We start from the raw sequence: 26,397 nt of genomic DNA, 5'->3' as shown, positions 1-26,397 counted from the left end.
GAAAAAAGCATCGCGAACGGGCCGAACAAGCAATTCTGCATGTTTGCGGAACTTTTGCTTGATCGCGGATATTTTTTACGGTTTTGCGGAGCTTTGTGTAACGCGATTACGCAAATTACGCCCACCCCTACTCTATGCCACTGCAATTTGCCCACTTCATTCCACTACAACCACTCTATTCTACGCTGCTGGCCACTATGCCAACATCACTCTATGCAAATGTACTCGACACCAATTCACTCTGTACCACTCCACTCTTTAGCACTATACTCTACCCTGCAACACTCAACACCACTGCACTCTACACCAATGCACTCTATGCCACTCTACTCTACTGCACTCTATGACCTTCTACTCTTCAACACTGCACTCTCTTCCACTGACATTTGTGCCACTCTAACCTGTGCCACTCTACTCAGAACTACTGCACTCTATGCCACTGCACTCTATGCCACCTCACTCTACTCTGCACCACTCTACTCTATGCCACTCTATAACATTCTATGGCCAATGCACTCTATGCTAACCCGCTCTAAGCCCCTTTAATCTACTGTGCACCACTCCACTCTATGCACTGTATGCCTGCCTGCTCTACTCTGCAGCACTCTACCATATGCCAGTGCACTATACCTCACTCTACTATCCTCCACTGCACTCTTCTCACTGCACTCTCCACCACTCCAGTCTCGGCCACTCCACTCTACTCTGCACAACTCTACTCTATACCACTCTATGACACTCTACTCTGCGCCACTGCACTCTACGCTACTACTCTATCCCACTGCAATCTACCTTGCACCACTAAACTCTATGCCACTTTACTCTACTCTAAAACAATCTATGGTATACCACCGCACTCTATGCCACTTCACTCTATACCACTCTACTATACTCTGAGCCACTCCACTCTCCGCCACTGCACTCTAAGCCACTGCACTCTATGCTGCACCACTCTACACCACTCTATTCTACTCTCCATCACTCTAAGCCACTGTGCTCCACACCACTTTACTCAAAGTAATGAACTCTACGCCACTGCACTCTACAACAACTATTCTACAACACTGCACTCTATGCAGCTACACTCTACTCTTTTGCATTCTGCACCCTTGCACTCTATGCCACTGTGTGCTATGCCACTGCATGCGATGCCACTCTACACATTGCACTCTATGTCAATGCACTCTACTCTGTATCAGTCAACTCTCTGCGACTACACTCTACGCCACTACACTCTACCCCACTCTAATCTACTCTGCACCACTGCACTTCAGCCACACTACTCTATGGCACTCTACTTTACTCTACACCTCTACATTCTACCCTGCACCAATCCACTCTACCGTCATCACTCTTCTCTACCTTGCACCACTCCACTCTACAGCACGTCATTCTACTCCAAAACAATTTACTCTGCACCACTGGACTCTACGCCACTGAGCTCTACACCACTCTACTGCATTCTGCACCATTCTACTCTATGTCATTGAAATCTATGCCACTGCAATCTACTCTGCACTGCTCTACTCTACACCACTCTTCTCTACGTCACCGCACTCTAAGCCAATGCAATCTACACAACTTTATTCAAAACCATTGCACTCCACTCTAATGCACTCTATGCAAATCTACTCTTCACCACTGTAATTTATACTAATTCACTCTAGGCCACTCTACTCCACTCTACAACACTTCACTATGATACTGCATCCTATGACACTCTGTTCCATTAAACTCTACTCAACTCTACGACACTATTTCACTCAACTCCACTCTATGCAACTCCCTTTGTGTCCCTCCATGCCGCTTTTCTCCTCTCTGCCCAGTCCACGAATCCACTCCATGCCACTTGACTCTATTACAGTCTATGCCACTCCACTCTATGCTGCTTGACTCTACAACACTTCATTCTACGACAATCCACTAAGCTGTGTGCCACTCTCACTCAGCAACATTTTACCACTCAACTCCACTTTGTGCAACACCCTCTACACTGCTCCACTCTGTTCTACACCACTCTACGACACTCTGCCCCACTTTACAACACTAATCTCTACTCCACTCTATGCCCCCTAACTTTATGATAATCTACTCCCTCCTCAGCACTCTACGCCACTTTACACCACTCCACTCTACGCCACTTCATAACACTCCACTTCACTCAACTCTACGACTCTCCAAGCCACTCCATAACACTCCACTCTACTCCACTTTATGGCACTCCTCACTACCTTTCTTTACCCCACTAACTTTTAGCTATGCTGAACATTAGCCATGATTGTGTACAGCATGGCTAAAACAGATTGGCAAACCCAATAGCTCTTGAACAAGCGTTACCTATTGGCTTTACCAACGCTTGTTCAGTGAGCAACCACAGCCTTGTCTCATTGAAATGTTATAATTTCATCCTGGTCGCTAATGAGGTTACTTAAAAAGCACTGTAGCACAAGTTACAGTGAGTATTAAATGTTTCCACCTTTTGCTTATGTTAAGAGTAGTGGTGATTAATTCCCACCTAATGCTCAGCTTTATCACTGGGAAACAATACCTCTGCTTGGCAGAAGATGGCTGTGGGACTCCCCAGGCTAGGTTGGGTTTTCTACCACCTTTGCTTCAGAGCAGGCATTCAGGCGATGTGCCAGTTCTGTACTTAAATACTAAGTAGAAGTAGATCAGCAGTATGTTGGTCTATTTATGGGCAGGGTCTTTGATTTCAGTTCTTAGTCGGACAGTGAGAGGCAAGGAGACTTTTTAACATAACATATTTCATCCCTGATGCCCTGTTGTACATAATATCCCTCTTTGGACGTGTACTCCTATTGGAGTACTATAGAGTGAGTCGGAAAACGTGATACTCTTATGTCATACACATACTCCAGTCCTAAGGAGATAAGAACAGTACCCTCAGCAGGAGAGCTTTGCAACTTGACAGGAAACCAGAAATGTCTCTATGTAACTTAACAGGGACTCCTGGAATGAAAAATCACTTCTTGTTTGCATGTGCTGCTCCTCAGATTGAAGACAATACAGCTGATCCTGTCTTGTGGTTGCTCTTCTCAGGTACTACATTCATTCCTGCAGGCATGATGGGAATCTTTGTTGGCGGGGCGATCCTGAAGAAGTTCCAGATGTCTCTTAAGCAGTGTGCAGCCATGTGCGCCATTGCACTGTCCCTGTGCATCGCCATAGGCCTTCCCACCATTCTACTTGGATGTCCAACACAAACATTTTTTGCACCAGGACACGTGCCAGTTGGAAGGTAAAACAAGTTTCTAGTACTGTCAAAATGTTAATCAAATCTGCAACTCTCTTGTTTTTCAGTGATAATATGGATGCCTGTTCACAAAGGCATTTTAAAGTATGTACAGTAGTAGTGCTCTAGTAATCTTCTATGGGCTCTCATGAGCCTTTGTGGATTGATCCCAAAGATTCTGAAATGCGAATACACTGGGAATATGTTGAGGGAATATTCATATAAAATGAGTAGACTTGAAAGGAATGTGCCCTCTTTGTGTTTCAGGGCTGATTCATAAATGCACATAAGAGTCCCTGAAAGTAGTCCTTCTCATATATGCAACTATTTCTGTGAATCAGCCCCATCATGTTTCCTATTTTACAAGAATACACTGTGACCCTTGTGCACTAAAGACAATTAGCATATCTCATATGCACACCTTTTGCAACTGAGTAGTGTGATATACTTTCCCCAGTGCCCAAGTCTTTTATTCAAATGCAGGGCATCCATAGCGGGGAGGGCGGGGGCACCCCGGCAAATGCTCTGTAGCCCAGGCCTCAATGCACAGGAGACTATTGATGCACGCCCAATTATGCACTGGCTCCAATGCGCTACCTGGGTTGATAGACTGGCCTGCAGATCTCTACCCACAATAGTAGAAATACCCATTTCGAGGTACATTTTTTTTTTCTTTTTTTTTTTTTTAAAAAGACCTTTATTGTCCAACACACATTTTACACAGCATCATAGCTTCCAACCCAGCCGGGCCAGCAGCAGATATAGGATCTAGTGAATCATAAGGTAAGTGAACACAGCTTTAGGGCCGGCAACCCGGGGGTCCGGCAGCGTATGACAATATTCCACTTTACATCATAACTTGCATATGTTCAGCGTCCAGTGATTGTATGGTCTATAGGTTTTCTTTTTCCGTATAGGTTCAGTGGATCAAGGTGGATGTGTCGGATCTACCCTCATCAGCGCTGGCGATGGCAGCCGTGTCCATCCTGTCTAATGTGCAGCCCTAGTGAGTGCCTTCGTGCAAATTTACAGGTGGATGGTCTGGCCGTCTTATGAAGAAGTGTTGAGGGCGTTCGGCGACTGTGCGTGTTTGGGGCGTGTAACTCCCTCGTGTATCCAGTCTGTGGGAAAGATGTGTTCCACACCTCAGCATCCGGGCGAGGTGCCCAGGTATTTATCGTCACTACCTAGGGTGTCTCATGGTGCGTTAGCAGGTATAGCATGAAGCCGTATATGGATGGACAAGGTCTAAGGGAAAATCAAAACCAAACCATCTACTAACTACAAAACAGGGGCATGGGTTCTACAGGAGGAAGGTAGGGTAAGGTATGCGTAGAGTTTGCCTTAGCGTCGAGGAAGTGGAGGTCAGAGTCAACGTGACAGTTGCGCCTCGTGGGATAGGTAGGTGGGGGGGCCAGGACTCAGCAGGTTGTAAGCTGTCCGAGTCCCCAGGGGGGCGGGGGCGGGTCTGTGAGCAACCGGTATGTGCGGCATTTCGGTGGGCAGCTTTGGCTCTCGTCGCAGCATCATATGTGGCGGTGTGACTCCGGGTGTGGGGTAAGCGATCGTTGGTGCGTGGCAGGAGGGCGCAAGTCAGGTAGAGTGTCAGGTTTGGCGGCGACAGGAAGGTAGAGGATGCATCAAGTGTGTTTATCAATGTGTCGCAGCGGGGAGTAGGGGTGTCAGTACATGTTCCGTCATGTGATTCCCTGTTCTGTACATTTCTGCAGGAAGGAGTGTAGTATGTCCTCCCATTGTTGCGCTATAGGGAATTTTCTGAGTCTCGCCGTCTCTTTCCGTTGCAGGACAGAGCTCTCAGCCCGCGCCCAGTTTGTCAGCGACAGACACCAGTGTCGAAGCTGTGGGGATGTGGAAGCTTTCCATCTCTTTGTGAGCAGTCGTTTGGCCGTGATGAGTCCAAGGTCCCAGTATCTGGTCTGGACCCTATTAAGGTGTGTGCGCTTGAACAAACCCAATATGCACGCCTCCCATGTGTTCGGAATGTGTTCCCCAGTGCAATGCCGTAGCATCTTGGTCACTCCTTCCCAGTATTGCTGGAGGGCAGGACAGAGCCAGAGCATGTGAAGGAGATCTGCGCCTATGTGAGAGCATCGGCCGCAGGCCGTGTCCGTTACTGAAAAGTATTTATGAATTTTTGCGGGGGTAAGATATGCGCGGTGCAGTATATAAAATTGTATGATTTTAAAACGAGGGTTGCGAGGGATATTCACTGGACCAGCCAGGATCATGGCCCACTCTTTGTCCGTCCAGTCCCGCCCCCTGTCTGTCGCCCATTTCTCCCTCAGGCATCCAGTCGCCTGGTGTGTATGTAGTAGAAGTGCTTGGGTGAGCCAATGAATAATATGAGTGCCGTTGCTCATGACATGCATGTACTGTATGAAATGGTGTACGGGTGGTTCACTAGATATGTCTCCCCAAGCGGTGGTTAACGCATATACGAGGGATGCATGCGTCAGGAACTGTCCAGCCGGGAGGGATGCGTCCTCCACAAGGGTAGCAAAGGGTAGTAGGGCGCCATCTGAGTAAAGGTCACCCATCGCTTCCACTTCTGCGGTGATCCAGCTCTCCAACCGGACAGCGGATAGGGTTCCAGCCGTCGTCGGGGTGCCCAACAGTGGCAACATCGGCGCATATGGTGTCGTAGCTCGTGTTATGTATATGCAACGGAGGAAGCACCTGCGCGCCACTGCAAGCAGCAGTTGCGGCGGTCTCGGAGCCCGAGTCAGCGGGTGGAATAGTCTCTGAATTTGGAACAGGGACCAAGTGGTGGTATCTGTAGCGGTGTCATTCAGGTTCTTGCCTCCTAGCCAGCCCGACACCCATTGCATTTGTGCAGCTAGGTAGTATAATTCCATGTTCGGGACTGCTAGTCCGCCCTCCGCAGTGGGCATGTACATTTTCGTCAGTGCGACGCGGGGTCGGCCTTTATTCCAAATCAGAGTACGTAGCAGGGTTTCAAGGTCTCGGAATACCCGGGTAGGTACATATGTTGGTACGTTTGCAAAGTAGTATAACAGTCGCGGTAGCACTTTCATTTTGGCTAAGGCTATGCGACTGGGGACATTGAGCGGTAGTGTGTTCCAGAACCCCACTTGCGCTCTGGTAGAGGCGATTGCCCTCATCAGGTTGCCCTCCAAGACGTCCATCGGATCTCGGTAAATGTGTATCCCAAGATACTTGAACACACTGGGATACCACCGTAACTTTTCACCCCGATGTCTATTTCACATTCAGGGACATCGGGGCTAAAGGAGTATGCCCCGGATTTGGCCCAAGTCACTTTTAGGCCTGACATTTCCTCAAAGGTACCGAAGATTGTAGTAAGGGAGTCTGGGACATTGTTGAGGTCCTTAACGTATAAAAGCAGGTCGTCTGCATATAAGGACACCACATGTAGTCCGTCTGCCAGCGGTATTCCCCAGTTAGTTCCCTGAGACCGGAGTATCGCGGCCAGGGGTTCCACTGCTAGGGAGAACAGCAGGGGCGAAAGTGGGCAGCCCTGTCTCGTACCTCTCCGCACTCGAATGGGGTCTGAGAGTAGTGTCCCAGTTCGGACTCGGACCGTGGGCCTACTGTATAAAAGGCCGACCATCATCAGATAGTCCTCACCTAAATCAAATTTCTCCAACACTGCTCGCAGGTAGGGCCATTCCACCGAGTCAAAAGCTTTCTCCAGGTCTACCACAAGGCATCCCGCTCGTGGCCATTGTGCCGTAGCATATTCCTGCAAACGAAATAATCATCGGATATTATGGGAGGTGTGTCTTGTCGGTACAAATCCGTTCTGGTCGTGGTGTACCAGCGTAGGAACGAAGGGGGCCAGTCTGCGGGCTAGAGTTGAGGCAAGAATTTTGTAGTCAGTGTTCAAAAGCGCGAGAGGGCGGTAAGAGCCCATCTGCGTGCCATCTCTGCCAGGTTTTAATAAGGAGACAAGCGGCGCCTCATTAAGGGTCGGGGGTAGGGCGAAGTCATCAGTAGCCGCGGAGTACATCTTCACCAGATGTGGGATCAGGATTTCCGAGGCGGCCTTGTAGAACTCGGCCGGTAAGCCATCCGGTCCCGGGGACTTACCATTCGAGAGGTTAAAGATGGCGTCACGGAGTTCCTCGGGGTCCAGCAGTGCTCCGAGGTCTTCACGTTGTGTCGCCGTCAGAGCAGGCAACTGTATGTCAGAGAGGTATTCCATAATGGTAGGTAGCGGAGCCTGAAGGCGGGAGAGGTACAGGCTATTGTAATGTTCCGTGAAGGCCTCATGTATTTGGCGCTGTGAGTACAGTAGCCTGCCATCTCTAGCTTGTATGGCCGATATTGGGGCCGAACGGTCCTCTCGTGCGATCAGCCAGGTTAGCAATTTACCCGGTCTATCACCTTGTCTGTGGGTCCGAGCCGAGTGCGCCGCAAAGTTTACATTTTTCAGACGGTCTAGTAGGCGGTCATGTTCCGCTCTAGCAGCAGTCAGTCGGGCATCCGCGCTCCCCCCCGCAGGGCATTCAAGGTCTAATAGTTCCGATTCCAGTCTCGTCAGGTCTCGCTCAATTTGGTGTCTCATATGTCCTTGTGTTCCCAGGCAGTGTCCCCATGTCATCACTTTGAAGGCATCCCACTCGGTTTGGGGAGAGGACGCCGTGCCAGCATTTAACTCAAAGTATTGGGCCGACTGTGTGAGCAAGGATTCTCGGAATGCCGCATCAAGCAAGAGGTCCGGCTGGAGGCGCCAGGTGGGGATTGGAGGATGTGGGGCTTCCCATGCAATGGTGAGTGTGTGAGGGTTGTGATCCGAGTGTGTGCGGCCCATGTATTGAGAGTCAAGGACTAGCGGAAGGAGATCGGGGGAGACCATGTACCTGTCCAGGCGGACGTGTAGTGCATGCGCGCCAGACCAATAGGAGTATGTGCGTGTCGTGGGGTTGCGGGCGCTCCATGCGTCTTGTAGGCGCCATTGCTGAGCCCAGTTGAGGAGAGCCTTCGTCGTGACGTGTGTTTGAGCGTTAGGTGGGGGGGCAGTCGACCTGTCTAGGTGTATGTCCAGGACACAATTATAGTCCCCTCCAAGGATCCACGGAAGTCCATGCCAGGGCGCCAGTGTCGTGGAGAGGCAGTCCAGGAAGTCCCCCTGTTCAGTGTTAGGAGAGTATATGGAGGCAAGCACCACCGGGTGTCCGTCCAGTCTGCCCCTCACTATAACGTACCGGCCTCCCGCATCTATCTGTGTATCCATTTCTACCCAAGGTGTCCCCGGTCTTATCCATATGAGTGCCCCACGGGCATAAGAGGAGTATTCAGTGGCATAAATTCGACCGCGCCATCTCCTACGCAGCGCGTGAACCTCAGCTTTGTTGAGATGTGTTTCCTGCAATAAAACTATTTGGAATTTATGGCGCCGTAAATATGAATATATTTGGTAACGTCTCGATGGTGTGTGCATTCCTCTCACATTCCATGTGCAGATCTTAATCTCAGCCATATTCGCTAACGTGGTATGAGGCAATTGTCTCTCTATTCTCCCACTCTCCCGATATCCGTCTCCACAAGGCACCTCGCCACACCCCCCCACTACCCACAGACACAGACTCCAACATTTCTATTAAAAGCATAGGCAGTACTCTGATATGAGGAAGAAGGAATGTAACTGGGTATACAAATAGTGCTAAACGACAGCAAATACCAAAAGGTCGGCAACGGAACATGTTACCGTCCAAACACGCCAGTAGGGCGAAATATTAACGTTCAAGTCCAGGGGGCAGCTCGAGTTAGGCAGCAATAAGGCAGTTCTTTAAAGTCTAAGCAGGTGAAACCAAATTGTCTGTTGCCCCTTCCCGGACCACAAATGATTCCACTATATAGTCAATGGCGGCATCCAAATGGACCATGTCCCCACCGGTGGTGTAGTCCCCGGGTGACTGTGTGTGCATCAGCGAAAGAGGCAAACAATATTGCTTGATTATTCGGGGTATGTGATCAGCTGTGTGTCAGTGGTGGGCAAGACAACAAACCCGCCTCCCCCGTCCCCCCCCAACGACCATACCTCTGGTTGGATGTTTACTGTGCAAGTGCTTCTCCGTCTGCTCCCAGGGCAGCGAGGGGCTTTCCCAGGTGTAGCCGTATCCGCTGCATCTCAGTGACCAGACGTCCACGAGTCCCATCCCTGCTGCCCCGGCTCCAATCGTCGGTTGCATGTGACACGCTTCAGTGAGGCATATCAGCTGTTTGTGGCGTGACATCCGGGAGTTCCACCGATAGTTGAGAGTCTGAGATCCCGTAGATCGCTTCATCATCACTGAGAGCCATCCGCGGGCTCGCCGCTTGTGCATTGTCTGAGGTCGGTGAGGCACTCAGCTGGGAGGCCCTGCAGGCCCTGTTCCTGGAGTATCTGGTCCAGAGGCGGGGAGTGGTGGGTCGTATCATCTGGGCGGTCGTTCGCGTGTCCTCTGTTCCTGCGCCTACGTCGTGGTCCTCGCCCTCGGGGTCGCCTCTCAGGATGTTGTGCATTCCTCGGCGCCGTGTCCGTTCCGCTGTCGAGCCAGTCGCTCACCTCCACAGGGTTGTTAAAGAAGTAGGTCTTATCTCGCGCCACCACTCTCAGCCTCGCAGGGAAGAGTAAGGAGTACTTGAGGTCAGCTTCCCGCAATCGACGCTTCACCTCCAGGAAGTCGTGGCGTTGGCGCTGTACCTGTATGGTGTAGTCTGGGAAGAACATCACCACGGTGTTGTCGATCCGGACCTCCCCAAGCCGTCTAGTTTCCCTTAAGATTGTGTCTCTATCTCGGTAGTTCAGGACCTTGAAGAGTAGTGGTCTCGGGTTGGAGCCGGTAGTGTGAGGTCTCGTGGGCACTCGATGCGCTCGCTCCACCACAAACTGCGGCGAGAGCGTGTCCTCCGGTAATAGCTCACGTATCCAGTCTTCTACTCGTTGAGCCGGCCTGGTTCCTTCCCATTTTTCCGGGACTCCGACGAGTCTGATGTTGTTGCGTCTCGCCCTCCCTTCCGCATCCTCGGCTCAGTCCTCCAGGAACTCTACCCTATTCAGGAGATCTTGTACATGTTTGTCCGTTTGTGAGACTTTGGGGCCAAGTTCAGTCACCGTGCCTTCCAATGTCTTGGTGCGATCAGCCAGTTTCTTGTGGTCGTCCCGCAGGTGAGTAAGGTCTATGGCAACACCGTCAATCTTAGATTCCAGGGACGTCCTGGTCTGGTGGAGGGATTGTTCCAGGCGTTCCATGGCCGCGAGCATGGTATCCGATCGCGATGTAACTTGGTCAGCCGCCATCTTGCGTAATGTCTTATCCGATTTACCCTTTGGCGGGGCTCCTCCGGTGCCAGTGCGGGTTCTCACTCCTCCGGACATATGCGAGGTGGTTCCACCAGTAGTAAATCCAGGGGGCGGGGTAATCGTCGTCTCCTGGTCCGGCAGTGTCTCCAGAGCACAGTGAGTGGGGCCCCTGGCACCCGTGTCCGTGGGGCAGCGCAGTCTGTCTCCTATGCGTTTTCCACGTGAGGGGCGGGTTAGCGCGGCGGACCGTCGCGGCCGGTTGCTAACCTCAGGCTCAGGTATTGCGTGCCACTCGTTGGCAGTCGGGCCTCCAGGTGAGTCCAAACCCACAGTGGTTGGGGCCCAGGTCTTGTCTTGGCCAGTGGGAAGGGTCCGACTGTGACTCGTGGCGGCTGGGAAGGCTGGGAACACCAAGCGTGGTCAACGCTCACCGGCAGTTGTCTTGTATATTGATGTCGCGACTTGGCGGTCTCCCTATTGATAAGCAATGCAGCATCCGAGTGGAGTACACAGCGTCCTCTTCTGGTAGTTCCCCGCTGCTTAAAAGGCTGGGCCGCGCCTCGAAGCGACACATTCAGATGGCTCCGTGTCTCTCAGTTCCGCTCGCTGGGCCAGAATGGAGGGGAGGATGTAGTGAGTTCCGATCCAGCGATGTCCCCTCTTCCCCATACAGGGCGTCTCGCGAGGAGATGCCTGGCACAGCAGGGCTCGGGCACTGTCTATGTTCGCGTGCACCTGACGTGGGCCGGTCGTCGCGGGGTTCAGATCCTTCACATGGCTCTGGGTTCCTCCATGGAGGGAGCGTCGGCACTCGGGGGGGCCACCAGTGCAGGGCCTCCGGTTTCCCCGCTGTATCACCTCACGTCTCCAGGCCTCAGTAGCTGGCGTTATTTCAGCAGGGGGGGAGGGGGGCATATGAGGCAATCCGCCTGGGGGCCTCCAGGGGTTCGTGTCCAGTTGTGGTCAGGTGTTGGCGAGGCTCGTCCTGTGTAGGACGTCAGTAGGGTGAGTCTCCTGGGGTTTTCTCACCTGCGCCCGTAGTTTCCCGTGTGGGTTGCAGCCTCGCTTCCACCAGCGCTCAGGCAGCCGGCTCGGCATCCACACCTCGAGCTCGGGTGTTGTCCGCCTCCTCCTAGCGGCCTGTCAGGTGTTGTTGGGCCAGAGCTCCCCCAGGGCGGCAATCAGCAGACCCACCCGGCCGGCGGGTCCAGAGCTTGGTGCACAGCCGTCGTTGCAGGTTCCGAGTCAGGGCCCAGGTGGCAGGTCCTCGTCTCCGGCCCCCGCGGTCTCCTCCGCAGACTGGGCAGTCACAGGCACCCCCCGGCTAAGGCTCCGCGCGGGGCTTACAGAAGCATCTCGGCGTCTACCTTTCCGGCCTGCGGTGCCGTCGATTCCGGGCGCCCAGCACTTGCGAGTTTCCCTCTTGTCCCGTCCCGCATCTGTGGACGCCTCTGCTCCAGGGAAGGAGCGAGGGGGGTGCAGGGCAAAGATCGTCCTGTGGGGGGGTCCCGGGACCCGGGTTGCAGGGTGCGTAGGCAGGGCGAAGTGGGGTGGTAGGCCGCGCGGTGAGGCCCAGTTGCGCAGCCCAAGCCACGGGCTCGCGTGAATCCCCTCGCCGGCCGCGAGGCAGCAGGCCCCGCCAGGGAGCCCTGGGAAAGTCCGGTGCTTGTGCGGCGGTCCCCAGAAGCAAAAGTCGGCTATAATGTCGGGGAGGGTTGGTAAATGGCTCGCCTGCAGTTTCAGGCCATTCCGGCGCGAAATGTCGGATAACTGGTCCGGGGAAGGGGAAGCTCAGCGCGGAGCTCTACCCTTGTGCTGCTTCTCTCATTGCGTGCCTAGCCACGCCCCCACCCATTTCGAGGTACATGCCCTTAAATACCCATCCAAGCAAACAAAAATGGTTTTAAATCTACTACTATCAGTGTCCCTATATGAATTCTGCCTTCTGCTGTGCCAAGCCTAACCTGGTGCATGGGAAGGGAAGAACAGGATGTTAGCGGGTGCATGCACTTGTGTTTGGTAATGAAGTGCATACATTTTTCTTCATCTGCTAGTCCCATGTACAACCTCTGCAAAAATTTAGAGTAAGACTTACTTGTATACGGTCAGCAGACATTTTGTATATGCAACCGATTTCTGCAAAGGTAGAAACAGTTTTGGAAATGGGCCATTGTGCAAAATGCATTATCTTTTTAACCTGCATATACTTTTTTCACAGAAGGGTTAAATCAATTTTTTGCAAACCTGGTCTTAAATTTGCAGTGATAGCTCTTTTTCACTAAGCTCCTAATGAGGAGTGCTCTGGTATGTTGGTGTAATAAATACAAAGCGTAGTATAAACTATACTGGGGGCATCGGTATCAGTGATTACAAGATGCAATGCTACTGGTCCCTATGGAATGGAGACTTGAATATGTAAATTAGTGGTGTGGCACTGATTTCCACAGTGAAAGCCATAATTCCAATCCTTTATGCTGGTTTATATTCCACATGCTTTTAGCAGGTGGATATGTACCTGGAAATCCATCTGGTACATGAGCGACGCAACTGAAAAATTAGATTTATGAAGCTGTGCAAGGCCACTTTGTGTGGCCCTGAGTGGCTTCATGTTGCAAAGTCATCCTGTGCCATGGACAGCCACATTTTATGCTGACTGGTATTGGTGGTAACTGTCTCTGACTGTCCTGGGCTCTGCCTAACCAGGCCCAGGACCAGTGCTATAGAGAAAAAACAGTGAGAATACAGTGAAAACACCGACATACATGAGGGTACACTATAAATTAGGGTACACTTATAATTGGCATGACCTACCCTAAAAGACTCTGGTACATATTAGGGCAGGGGTATTAAAACTACCTTTAAGTCCCTAGTGTATAAGACATGGCTGTTTCGAGGCCAGCAGCCCTTATTACACTTGCATGTATGCACTACTAAGAGCCTGAGGTCATTTTAAATGCAGCTCTGTGTTGATAAACTGCTTTTAGATGTAAATTGTGTCCAAACCCGACTTTGGTCACTTGAAAATTTGATATTCTACAATATTTCGTTATATTAGGTACCCCCAGAGGCTCCCCTGATACCCCAGTGGTGGGAAGCAGGTAAGTGTCCCAGGGGTGGGGGTCAGGTATGAATAAGGGGGACCCTTATAAAAGAGGATTTATATGCCCAGGGATAGGAAAATTGCGCATTTCACTTCCCCCGTTGTAGTGAAGTACTTCCTGTGAGAAATTGGCCTGGCATATGCTGTTCCCTATTCTGGTGGGCGCCTAGCACCAGTCCAAATGACCCTTATTGAAGGTAGGTTAAAAACAACCTTTATAGAAAGCTATCTTAGTGGTAGCTGTGGAGAGCAGCCTTTAGGCTAAGTCTTGTAGGAATGTAAAGCAGCTTGTTTTACCAGTCTATAATCTTGTGAATGATCAAATGAAAGGAGAACCACGCCAGGTATTTATATAAAATATATGTATGTATTCTAAATACAGCCCTCTAGTCTATTTATGAGGCTAGAGGCAAAAGTACTTTCAGTAAACTCAATAACACACAGTAAATTAGCACAATATACGTTGAGCCCTAGGGGTGTACCAAACCATATATCAATAAAGTGGTATAAGAACCATGAATTGCATAGATACAAGGCCTAAAGCCTTCAGAACCGCTAGGGCCACCAGGAACCACCCAAAGTACTAACACAGGGGACCCACGGGGAATGCGTACAGTGTCTAAACACAGCCACGAATCAGCATTAACCTCTATGGGGAAAGTCGCGGTTGGAATTTTTAAGGATAAAGGACACTTAGAAGAGGACTTGGAGCAAACCCCTTTAGAACATCGATGGTTCTAGAGTCAACACCCACAGGACCACCTGAGTTCTCGAGTTACCTCATCAGGGAAGCTAGGTGCATAGGTGTCTTTTGATGTCGGGTTTCGTCGATTTTAATAGCGATCTGCTGCAAAGTGCAGCTGGCGTCCAAGTTGAAAGTGTTCGGAGGGATCCAAGCCTGGATCGAGGATAAAAATAACTTGAAAGTAGAGGGGACAGAGTCTTGGTCACTAGCCAGTGACCAGGGGCATGATAGTCGAATGCCCACAGATATCGGGTGCTTGAAGGTGAAGAAGGTGAAGCTTGTCCCTGCAGCCACGAGGTCCAGGAGGTGTTGATGATGACCAGGTGCTGGATTCAAGCTGTCCACGAAGGATGGCGAGTGCAGCGGTGTCGGTGCCCAGATTGGACCCAACAAGCCTTGGCAACAGCAACCCACACAGAAACCAGAGATTGGCTTTGGTGCAGACCAGCAAGGTCTGAGGGACTCACCCTTTGGTGGGGAGTCAGGGCACGTCCGGAGCAACCAGGGAAGCCCAGGAAAAAGTAGAGTTACCTTTGTGGGGACCAACCAGTCAATGGACCAGGGATCGCGAAGGAGCCATGAGTTGAAATGCAAGAAGCAGGCCCACAGAACACTCATAGAGTGTAGGCCCACGATCTACAGTGCAGATGGTGGTCGGGCTTGGGCTACAAGCAACCCAATGCACCACTTTGGGAAAGCTTGTGAAGTTGATGCACTAGCAAATGTGCACGGTGTCCAGGAGGTCCGGTCCCACGTCACTCGTGAGGGCTGCGGGTCTCAGTTTTGCTGGGATCTTATGTCGGCCTCTGAGAAGTCTGGAAGTCCATGTCTTGTGTCGTGAATACTTCGGAGTCCTCAGAAATGCAGACAGGCAAGATGCTTTGTTGGTGCCTGTTTTGAACAGGGGAGTCACTCCTTGACCCCAAGGGAGATTCTTCCATCCTCTAGTCTTGAGTAGAGCGTCAAAGTTCCAGGATTCAGTTTCAGAGTTTCGTCCAGGTGTAATCTAAAGTCCTGTTGCCAGGGTCTCCTTACTTATACTAAGAAAAGGGGTTGGACATACTCTGGGGACCCACCTATGGGAGGGCTTGGAAAGAGGGGTGGCTACACCCATTTCCTTTGTCCAGTTTTGCGCCAGAGCAGGGCCTGGTAGCCCCTGCAACCAGTTTGAACGGGGCTATGCACAGGGACACCAAATGTGCCCCCAGTAAAGACATCAAAGCACTCTGAGAGTGCACCCACCCAGCCCCAATACACTAAAGCCTGTCTGGGAGGTGGTTACACCTCTGTGGGACAGGAAACCTATTGTCCAGACTTCCCCTGCCAGAGTTTCGGTCAGCAGCAGGAGGCCAGACTCGTGTCTGTGGCTGCAGCATCCATCTTGTGATGCTGGGGCTCGTTTAAACTATTACCGGGCACACCAGTGTGTACATGTCTTCTCCCTCTAGAAGGGTGGAATTCTACCCCCTCCACCAGGACTGGCGGGGGGGGGGTAGGATTCCATAGTGTTTGACACCAAACATGACATGTTTCCATGCAGCCATTAAAAGTTAGCATTAACCGCAAGGTTATAATGCACTTAAGAGTATATGGGGCCCTGAATAGCAGGATCCCAGCCAAACTAAGTCAAAACCCATCAAAACACCAGAAAAAAAGCGGGGGCAACCATGTAGTCAGATTCCACCTACCTACACTTCCCAAAATCGACAATTGTGCTAGGACCACAATGGAGTGAGGATCTACACTATTTTCACATATTCAGTAATCCACTGAAGTCTCCCCTAGGCGTCCCTGACGTGGAGGGGTCATGTAACTATAGGCAGGGTCCTAATAAAATATATTTTACAGGCCCTTGTGCTGGAGAAATTGGACATTTCATTTTCCCCATTGTAGATTCCTAGCCACACAGGTTAATAGTGCAATAGTTTATGAACTTATAACTTCTGCTAGGAATCCATGAAAAATATAATTGAAGAACTTAGGAGAATGGTATTGATAAATCCAATATCCTAATGTTGAATTTATCTTAAAGTATAGAGTAAATAAGTTATAAGACTTTCTTGGCTGTAAGCAAAAATTCAGCCTTCAGATGGTCTGTCCTGATTGGTCAGAGTCATCAGGATTTGCCTGGCTGCTTTGATAAAGTGATAAGTGGCTCACCCCAGAGAAACTAATCTGTTGGAATGAGCTCTGCTGCAGAGGACTTCCAAGACAGGGGGAGGGGTCATAAACCATGGGGTTTCAACAATGGGACAGACAGGAATACCCAGGTCCATCTACCCCCATCCCTAATACTCAGCCAGATGGCAGGCTTAAAGAAGGAATTTGCAAATGTCAGGGGGAGGAGAGCTAAGGCAATGAGACTTACTGAACGTTGGTTTAGCTAGCTCTAGCTCCTCTGCTGGGAATTCAGCCATATTGAATTTTGGATAAATAGTGCTTTCTGAGAGACCATCCTGCCACACTTTGAAGGAAGTTGTCATGCTCTGGGGTGTTGTCCTCTTAGGACAGGAGTGCCTTCCTGCTTGACCCCAGAGAACGCTGAATAAGTATCTGAGATGGGCAGAGCCTCTCAGATCTGCTGCTTGAAACTGAGAGAAGAAGAATGGTCCATGGTGGAAGCTTGATTTGCACCAACCAGGCCCTGCACTCTGACTGACTACGACTGATGACCAATTTGGAACTAAGCACTGTTGACCTAACTTGCTTCAAGAGGAATAAAGAGTTACAGGTTAACAGAACTCACCGGGAACGTCACCACTAATAATCCCCAGCATGCAGTGTGTATGGTTGATTGGTAAGGGTTTTGTCCAAGGGTCCCAAATTTTCAAGGGCCATCTTGGAGTTTTCAAACCTTTATATTGTGTTATGGACACTTTGGGACCCCAGAAGAACTTCAGGAAGAAGTTACAGACGTTGGGGGAACTTTGGAGCAACTTTGGAAAAAAGCTCCATAAGTGAATTGACTCAACCTGGCAAGTGAAGCTAGCGACCCTCATACGCGAGCTGGCCTGCTCTACTGGTTCATCCCCCTGAAAAGCTCATGAGGTCTGACTTTCAGAGTTTGACTGGGAGCTCCCTGGAAAGCAAGCTGGTGAACCCTCCCTGAACCCGGCCTTTTGAAGAGCATAGAGTAAACCCGGCAGAAAAAGCTCCAGAAAAGTTTCTAAGTCTAAAGGTAAATACTCGACCGGCTCCACCCCGACAGTCAAGCCACCCACCTTCAACTGCGAGCCGGCCTGGATTCCTGGTTCTTCCCGCTGAAAAGCTCTGAAGGACTGACTTTCATAGTTTGCATGGCAGGCTGTCATAAATCAATCAAGCAAACCCTCACTGAACTCCAGACTGGTGGACAGCATTGAGGGAGCCTGGCGGAAAGAGCTCCAGGAAAGTTTCCAAATCAGCAGGTAAAAACTTGACAGAGGCCTACTGCAACGGGTAGCCACACAGGGCTCCATCGTGGTGGGTCTGAAACTTTGACTTTGTACTGGTCTGGCGTCACCAGATGTCCCAATAGGTGCTATAGGTTTCTATGGGCTATAAAGTGCTAAATGTTTGAAAATTCCTACCTCCAGAACCCTACATTGGATTTGTGTCATTTTAAAGATGCAAATATTTCCTATTTGGATGGTGTTGGATTTTTATTGTGTGTTGTGTCCTAATTACTTACTGAAATGATGTTTTTAGATGCTTTACATACCTGTCTCTGAAGTTAAGCCTGCCTGCTTGCAGCCAAGCAACCAAAGGTTGAGCATGGGAATAATTTTCTGAGACCTATTTTGAGCCCTAGACTTTGTTAGGGGCCTTATTGCCTGTGGTAAAGGGATATTTACCACTGCTAATAATCCACTTCCAACATTTAGGGGCCCATTAGGATGTCTGGCGGATCGCCACCGCCATGCGGGCGGTGGCGATCCGCCCAACATCCTTGCCCGCCCGCCACCCATTTCCCCCTGCCATATTACTATGGCGGGGGGGACCACGGCGGATGGAAACACCGTCCTCCGCTTTTCCACCCCGGTCGCCTTGTGGCCGGCGTGGAAAAGGGTTTATATGGTGGCGGTGTCTATCAGACACCGCCAGCCATATTAGGATGGGCTTTGGGAGATGCATTTCCGTGGAACCATTGAAATTCAAAGAAAAGATAGGACAGACAGGAATAGTCAGGGCCATCTACCCCCATCCCATATTATCCAGCCAGTGGCAGGCTTAAGGAAGGAATTTGCAAGTGTCAGGGGGAGGAGAGCTATGGAAATGAGACACACCGGAGGTTGGGTTAGAAAGATAGTGCTCCCCTGCTGAGACTTCATACATATTGAATTTTGAAAAAAATAGGGCCACATGCATTAAGCTAAGGAATAGCGATTCCTTAATAGCGATTCTTAAGGTATTGCTATTAAGCAATCACTATCCCTTATGCATGTAGGTTTCACTAAAATATTTGCGCTTCCTATACATTTCTTAATTGCGATTCACAATTAATTAATGCCTTCCCAGTAACTCCAATGGGCTGAATAGGATAGCATTTGCAATTTGTGATTACCAAATAGGTAATTGCAAATTGCTCATTTATTCTCAATGGTGCAAGGGTGCAAAAAGACCACGCTGATGCACCCTCAACAAAGGTAAGTATGCACATGTGGTGCACACACATGCCCTAAGGGCATGTGTGTGCACCACATTGCACTTTGAAAAATGAATTTGTGTGTATTTTTCTAAGGAAGTGCAACTTACCATCAACTTTAAGTTGATGCTAATTTGTGATTCCGATTAGCGAAAACACAGTTTGCGAATGCATCACAATTAGGGAATCGGAATTTGCGATTCCCTAACTGCATTCGCAAAATAGGTAATCGCAAAAATTGTGATTACCTGTTTTGCGAATGCATTTGGGCTTGATGCATTGCAAATAGCATTTTACCGGTCACCAATGGGCTGATTCGCAAAAATGGCCCAATTGCGACTGGTAAAATGCTTGATGCATTTGCTCATAGTGCTTTCTGGAAGACCATGCTGCCACACTTTGGAAGAAGTGGTCGTGCTCTGTGGTATTTCCCTGTGCCTCATTGGACAGGATTGAGCTCCTGCTTGACCCCAGAGAACCTAATTTGTTTCACATGTGCGTCCAGTGGATTTGTAAGGGTTTTTTCCAAGTGGATTGTGAGAACTGAAGTCCCAAACTTTCAAAGACCACCTTGGAGCTTCTAGACCCATAAATTGTGTTTTGGACACTTTGGAACCCGCAGAGGAACTTCAAGAAGAAGTTCCAGAAGTTTGGAGAACTTTGGATCAACTTTGTAAAAAAACTCCATAAGTGGACAAGTTCAACCCAGCAAGCCAGATCGCGAGCCGGTCTGCCCTGCTAGTTCATCCTAATGACAATATTCAGAGGTCTGACTTCCAGAGTTTGACCGAGAGCTCCCTGGAAAGCAAGCTGGGAATGGTCTGGCCAAAATCCTGTAAACTAATCTTAAACTCTTTCAATAAAGCTAGATTAAAATTGACTCTGTTTCATGCACAGCACCATGCCTTTTTATCTCATGCCATGCTGCACTAGATTGTCCTTGATAGAAGAAAAAGATGCCCTAAAGGTGGAGGGCATGCATGCAGATCTATTGTTTACAACATACATACAGTGGACGTTGGGTCAGCCCTTTGCACCTGATTGAATTGCTTTGCTGTATATTTTTTTTTCTTATCTTGATTCGATGACTTTCGTCCATATTCTTTTGATTGTCCTGCCAGGAGAATTTAGGTGTCACAGCGTTCTGAATACTTACTTTGTGTCCTACCACTGCTAACGTTCTTTGCATTCAGTAAATTGATTCTCTTTAAGCACTCCATGGAAGTGCATGTATTTACTTTCTCCCGCCATCATGTGCCGCTACCCTCTTCACATTGTCCCAGTCCCTCGATCACCGTGTAGCTTCCTCTGCACCTCCCCCAGTTTGTGCTCTTTTGCTGCGTTGCTTCTCCCACCCCTCCCACAACTCATTCATTGTTTCTCCATCATTATTGATTTTTAAACATAGAGGAGAGGATATAGCCTTACAGCTAGAGCCGTCGACCTTGAAGCTGGGTCAACGGGTTCGAGTCTCGGCAACGACGCTAAAAATCATTCTGTGATTCTGGGCAAATCACTTAGGGGTCGATTCCAATTCGGGAAACGAATCCGTATGACAATTCGTATTTTAGCCGTTTCCGTACGAATCGTAGTAATCCGTCTGAATCGCGTAGTACGATCCGTTGGCTTGAAATACGTCCGAATTGTCGTGAATCAGATGAAAGTCAAGGGTGAGTCCGTACGACATAGACCTGCACAGTAAACCGTACAATTCGTAAACATGTCGTATGACCCGCCAAGTACGATCCGGATTGGGGAATGGGGACGCGATTCGTACGGATAAGTCGGGTATGATCAATTTGTACGGAGATCTACACTATCGCATAAGCACTGTACCCCTAAATTCAAGGGGAGTACGCAGGGGGTGTACGCACTGTACAAGTACGTCCATGGAGGGTACGGACCGTACCCCTATGCACCATACACCTACATTCATGGGGGGTATGCACGGGGACTTACGCACCGTACCCCTGTAATCCAGGGGTGTATGCACGGTACCCCGATGCACCATACCCCTGCAATGATGGGGTGTACGTACCATACACGGGGGGTCTGTCCCGTACGCATTTCGAGCCGAAATCTGGTTTTCCAGACGTTTTAAACTGCCGTAGCAAAAGCGTCATACGGAGTGCTCTGGACACGAATCGTATTTGCTGGGTCGGAAAAAGCACCTTCGAACCATACGGATGTCGCGTACTGCGTGTTCCGAATACGATTCGTACGGATCATTCAGTAGTACCGTCTTTGGTACGAATCGTACGGAGAACTGCATTGGGTACACAACGTACTACATCGTATGTACGGGTACGGTTCTCCGTACGATTCGTATGGAAAAAAGACTCCGTACAACGATTCGGACGGGATTTTACCGAATCGGAATCGGACCCTTAATCTCCCCATGCCTAACAAAAAAAAATAATGTGTCTTTCTGTAACAAAACTGGTGGTCATGTAAAGCGCTCTGATACCCGATTTCCCGGATCTAGTTCATGCTATATAAAACTAAAAAAAAAAACATTCTCCAGCTCCTTTATTGCTCTTGTGCCTCTCCGTGCTTGTTGCCCCTTTTCCTCCACAACTTTATTTAAGTTTTATTTCGTTTTTTATTTTTTTTTCTCCGTCTGCACTTTTGCATGACATTCCGCTTAAAATGGGTTTTTACCTATGTCAAGAAGCTTGCCTCTGAGCATACTTGGAGGGGACCAGGAAATAGGTTTTCAATATTTGAACAATTCCATTCAAAGATGTCCACCAGCGATGCACGCATTCATGATGGCAGGCTTCGAATGCACTCATAATATTTGAACAAACCCATTTAAAGATGGCCACCATAAAGCCGTTTTTATCCACAGCAGCTATATATCAAAAGCATTGGCAAAGCTTGGTATCAAATGATTTGAGTCCCCAAAAATTAAAAGATTTTGTAATCAGGTGAGAGGCATGTTAATGAGTGCCAACAATCTCAGTATTCAAGATGCTCTGAATGCTTCCCTTCTAAGCAAATTCCCTTACAAAATAAGTATAAAATAAAAAAAAGCCAATCACTAATGCTGGCGAGATGAAGATCTTTCATCAGATGAATGAGTGTAGAAACCCCCACTATGAAGAACTGGTTGAGAGCTGAAGAATGGTCCTTATCAGAGCAGGGACATATAGAATAACTGACGAAAAGCTGGCCAGGTTTATTGGAAATAATTCTTGTAGGTATTGCTTCATCTCAAAGAAACCCTGCAAAGTAGTTTGTGCTTGAGCTGATGTATTGCCTCCCAGTTTGGGCAGTGAGGTATGCTGGGATGATCCTGCATATTTTAGGTTTTTGTTACATATGTCACATTACGTTGTGTAGATACCTTACAAAAGAAAATGCAACCCATCTGTATCCAACTTGAATCTCGCCTCTTTGTATATTGTTTTCGCTTGTTAATGATCCATTATATTCTGATAACATTATGCTCAGATAAACACAACTGTGTTTTGTGTCAAGGTTATGAGGCATTTTAAATATTTGGATGTGATTTGTAAACAAAGTCTTTCTGTTTTTTCTTAGTGAGGAATTTGGACAAAACATTTCCAAATGTAACAGCAAGTGCCACTGCTCAGACACAGCTTACAATCCTATCTGTGGTTATGATGGCATTGAATACATCTCTCCATGCTATGCAGGGTGTGAAGATGTGAGATACAACTTCAGGGAAAATAAGGTTTTGGTAAGTTGGCAAGTTTTTAAAGCCTGTTGATGGTGAGTCATTACCTCCTCATTGCAGTCTTTGCTTTAAGAGCGTTAGTATCACCGTGAAGAAATGCAAACCGCACTACTATTGCAGAAAAAGCTCTTGAATTTCAACCATATATGCTCTTCTAATTTTTATCATCAAACCTTCAGCTAAGGATATAATGCTGCTTTTTGTCACTAACTTGCAATAGGTATTTTTGGGAATGGGCTTGCAGCTATTTTGCATTCGCATATAGACCGATTCACAGAATTGGCCGGTTTGTGAATGCAAAAAAGAAATTTCTTATGTATCAAACCCAATTTTGCGATTAAGCTACCTGTTACAGGTTCGCAATATGGGTTTGCGATTCGATATTTCGAAGGTGCCTATTAAGGGCGTACCTTCCAATTACCGATTCGCAGCGGTATGTAGGAATGTTTTGTGAATATGAATGCAGCCACAAAACAGTCACACATTACCACAAACTTCAAGTTGGTGGTAATCCATTCGCAAATAGGAAGGGGTTCCCAAGGTACCCCTTCCCCTTTGGGAATGGTGGCAAAAACGTTTTTTAAGAGCAGGCTGTGGACCCACTGACCATCGCCTGCTCTTACAACATGAAAAGAAAACTTTAATTTTTTTTCTTTTAAACGTAACTCATTTTCCTATATACATTTTTGAGACGCAATCACAGATATGGTGGTCTGCTGACCCTAGCAGGCCATCAGCCCCGTGATTTTAGAGATTCCTAGGGGGTCGCAAATTGTGACTTACCTATTTAATATTAATGAGGTAGTTTGATTTGCAACGCCTAAGGGCAAAATTAAACTCTATGAATTTCATACATTAGGAAAAGTGATTACCTAATTCCGAATCACAGAAAATCACAATTAGGTTAATACATGTAACCCTTTCTTCCCCGTGGCAGGAAGGTGCTACGATTAGCTCCACTTTGCTCTGTCGGGCCGTTGGGTGTGGAAAGGAGCTTCACCTCTGAATTTCTTGGTGGTTCGAGACTTGACTTTTGCTGGTACAGTGCCAGTGTTATGGACTGAAGTGGGTGGACTACACGTGAGAGCGGCTCTGCTGCAGAGAGCACAAGATTTGTCTTGCCCCCTTTTGTGTGAGACTCACTTTGAGCTTGCTCAGTTGGTGCTAGGATGGGCATACCAGGCCCAGGGCCATTTATGGCACTTCTCTTTTGGTTCTTTGGAAGCCTATGTGAGATCTTGCTATCTTAGATTTGAAGGTCAAGATTTTACACCATCAAACTGACTGTAACAATGTTCTTGTGGTTTCCCATGGGTTTATTTGACCATCTAATGGAATCTTCTGCCAATTAGCTCATATTCCATTAAAGGTCTTGGTAGGAATTACATGCACATTCTTTAGATTTCCCATCTGGGTGTCTGCTGAAAGTTACTTTTAAATGCTATGCTTAACTATATGTGGTCTGACATAGTGGCATCACCAAGTGGATTGCTTAACACTTTCAGTGCTCCCAGCCCTCCAATTACAATTATTTGTTCATTCAGTGCTCCCTCTAGCTCAATCCACAGGCAGCTGTCATTGCTTCAAAGTGCTTGAAGTAGTTGTTCAGTGCTCATACTCATTGGTGCTCAAGTCCGTCATCTGGTGTTTTACTTTTGATCTGGTCTCGCTTGTGTTACACTTTGGTGCTCCGACTTCAACTAGGAGACAGGTAGTTAATCAAGTGGATCATGTGTTTCCTTTTGGTCTGCTAGCTCAGCAAGTTCAGTGACTGATGCTACCCTGTGTACCTGGAAAAGTTGTTAACCACTGGCAGGATGTTTGAGTAGACAATCCCTGTATGAAAAAGGATTAGTATTTGGAGTGGGCAACTTTCCATCTCAAGGAGTAATCACAACTCTTGTGAAGGTGAATCCTTAAAGCAGGTTTCTTCAATGAGTAGCTCGAGAGCTAGTGGTAGCTCTTCAGTTACCTGTGAGTAGCTCTCCTGTTTATAACCCAGGCTAATTAATTAGAATCTTTTGCTTGGTTGAATTAATATGGGTATACCAACATCGAAAACTGTGTATTCTGGGTCAGAAAGAGTTAACCTGATGGCTGTGGGGGCCTACAATGTCCAGTAGCAAATGGGAAGGAAGTTTCTCCCGCTGGACAGAGCATACTGTTGTTCTGTAGCCACCTAGCTGAATGAGCAGCCGTCCACCAGCCCTTTTGTACTGGGCCCACCTCACTGCATGTAAAGGCATTTTCCCACATTGGCCCTATGACCTGCCCAATCTTGGCTGGCTTGGGGGGTTCTTCTGTGTCTCCTTCTTATTAAAGTCTAAACCAGTCCCCTTTGGCTGACACCCTGCTCCTGTCTCCAGTCATCCAGCGTGGATCTAGGAGTAGGTCAGCCCATAACCATGTCCCCTTCTAGCCTTTTTGTCAGGCTCAGCTCCACGGGATCCAGTCGCTGCACTAATGGCTCCACCTCCAAATGTCACCAACACCCTGAAATGTACACACAGAGTGTTCGAGTCATTAGGCGAGGGAGAAAAATAACAAACTAAAATAATAAACAAGGGAAGGGAAAAGGAAAGGGTCTGCAGGGAAAGGATGCCTGTAACAAAGAAGACAAGACACATTCAGTAAATGCTGAACTGGACACAAGGCTACACTCATAAAGTCTCGCTATAAATGCACATAGATACCTGTATGTATATGGAGTAAGGACCTTTGCTCATGAACCCAAAACCACTACTCCAACACAATCTGTGGGAACTCCTATGTGAAAAAAGGTAAGCATTCAAACAAATGAGGGCTGTATTCAGTTTGACTTCACCCTATCGTAATGAGATCAGCAGCAATGGGAACACTACATACCCCCAGACAGCTCAGAGGTAGCCTTGTACATTTCGGATCCATGCGATAACTCCTCAAAGAAAACAATAACAAACAATGTAAAACAGGATACGGTAGTGTGTAGGAGGCAAGAACCACAACACTCCGCTCCTCCTCTTCAATAGAGAGGATTCCGAATAACCACGACTTCAGTAACACGTAGTTGCGACCACTAACGTGTTCTGAATAGACAGTCACTCAAACATATCCAGGAAAAGGTAAGCGGTAACGCGTAGTTGCATCACTACCACGTTCCACTCTTAGTTAGTAAAACAGAAACAATCAGGGACTCACGGTAACACGTGGATGCCACCACCACTGTGTTCCGCAACACCAAATGCCCCCACGAACAGTAATTCACATTACTGACAAACAGTATAGCAGCAACAAGATGAAAACCCCGTTCACGTTCAGGAACGCACAGGAAAACAGTCAAGAAATATGGTCCGATAATTGGACTTGGAAAGCTAAGACGGCTTCCCGTCAGCGAGAACAGAACGCCCTCTCTCTCTCTGAGGACGAACCCGACTCACCGCACAGCCGAGGGAAAAAAACAGGAAACCGTGAACAGGCGCGCAGAGCAGCCGCTCTCACGCCGAGGAACTCGGGACTCTGAATAGCAAGCACCCGGCAACCTGATTCCCACGCTGAAGTACTTCTTGGTTCCCCCGAAGGATCATGGGACATGTAGTTTATGCGGCAATGCAGGCGCAAGGCGGTGATCCCTGACACTTTTGTTATTATGATTGCTGTCTCCCCTAGAAGGATAGCTGACACCTGAGTCAATGAGATTACTGA

General features: G+C 48.5%; 1 protein-coding gene across 1 annotated transcript in view; it reads left to right on the top strand.

The window, feature by feature from the left end:
- The window catches only part of LOC144773949 (solute carrier organic anion transporter family member 2B1-like), a 560,363-nt gene that overhangs the window by 415,790 nt on the left and 118,176 nt on the right, over positions 1 to 26,397 (top strand). The window contains exons 9-10 of the mRNA XM_078659003.1: positions 3,061 to 3,259; positions 22,560 to 22,719. Coding sequence (XP_078515129.1) covers positions 3,061 to 3,259; positions 22,560 to 22,719 — 359 coding nt within the window. The remainder of the gene's footprint in view (positions 1 to 3,060; positions 3,260 to 22,559; positions 22,720 to 26,397) is intronic.

Source organism: Lissotriton helveticus, chromosome 8 (assembly GCF_964261635.1).
Source record: "Lissotriton helveticus chromosome 8, aLisHel1.1, whole genome shotgun sequence".
Taxonomy (NCBI): domain Eukaryota; kingdom Metazoa; phylum Chordata; class Amphibia; order Caudata; family Salamandridae; genus Lissotriton; species Lissotriton helveticus.
Note: the sequence above shows the minus strand (reverse complement) of the source record. Positions and strands in the feature narration are given on the sequence as shown.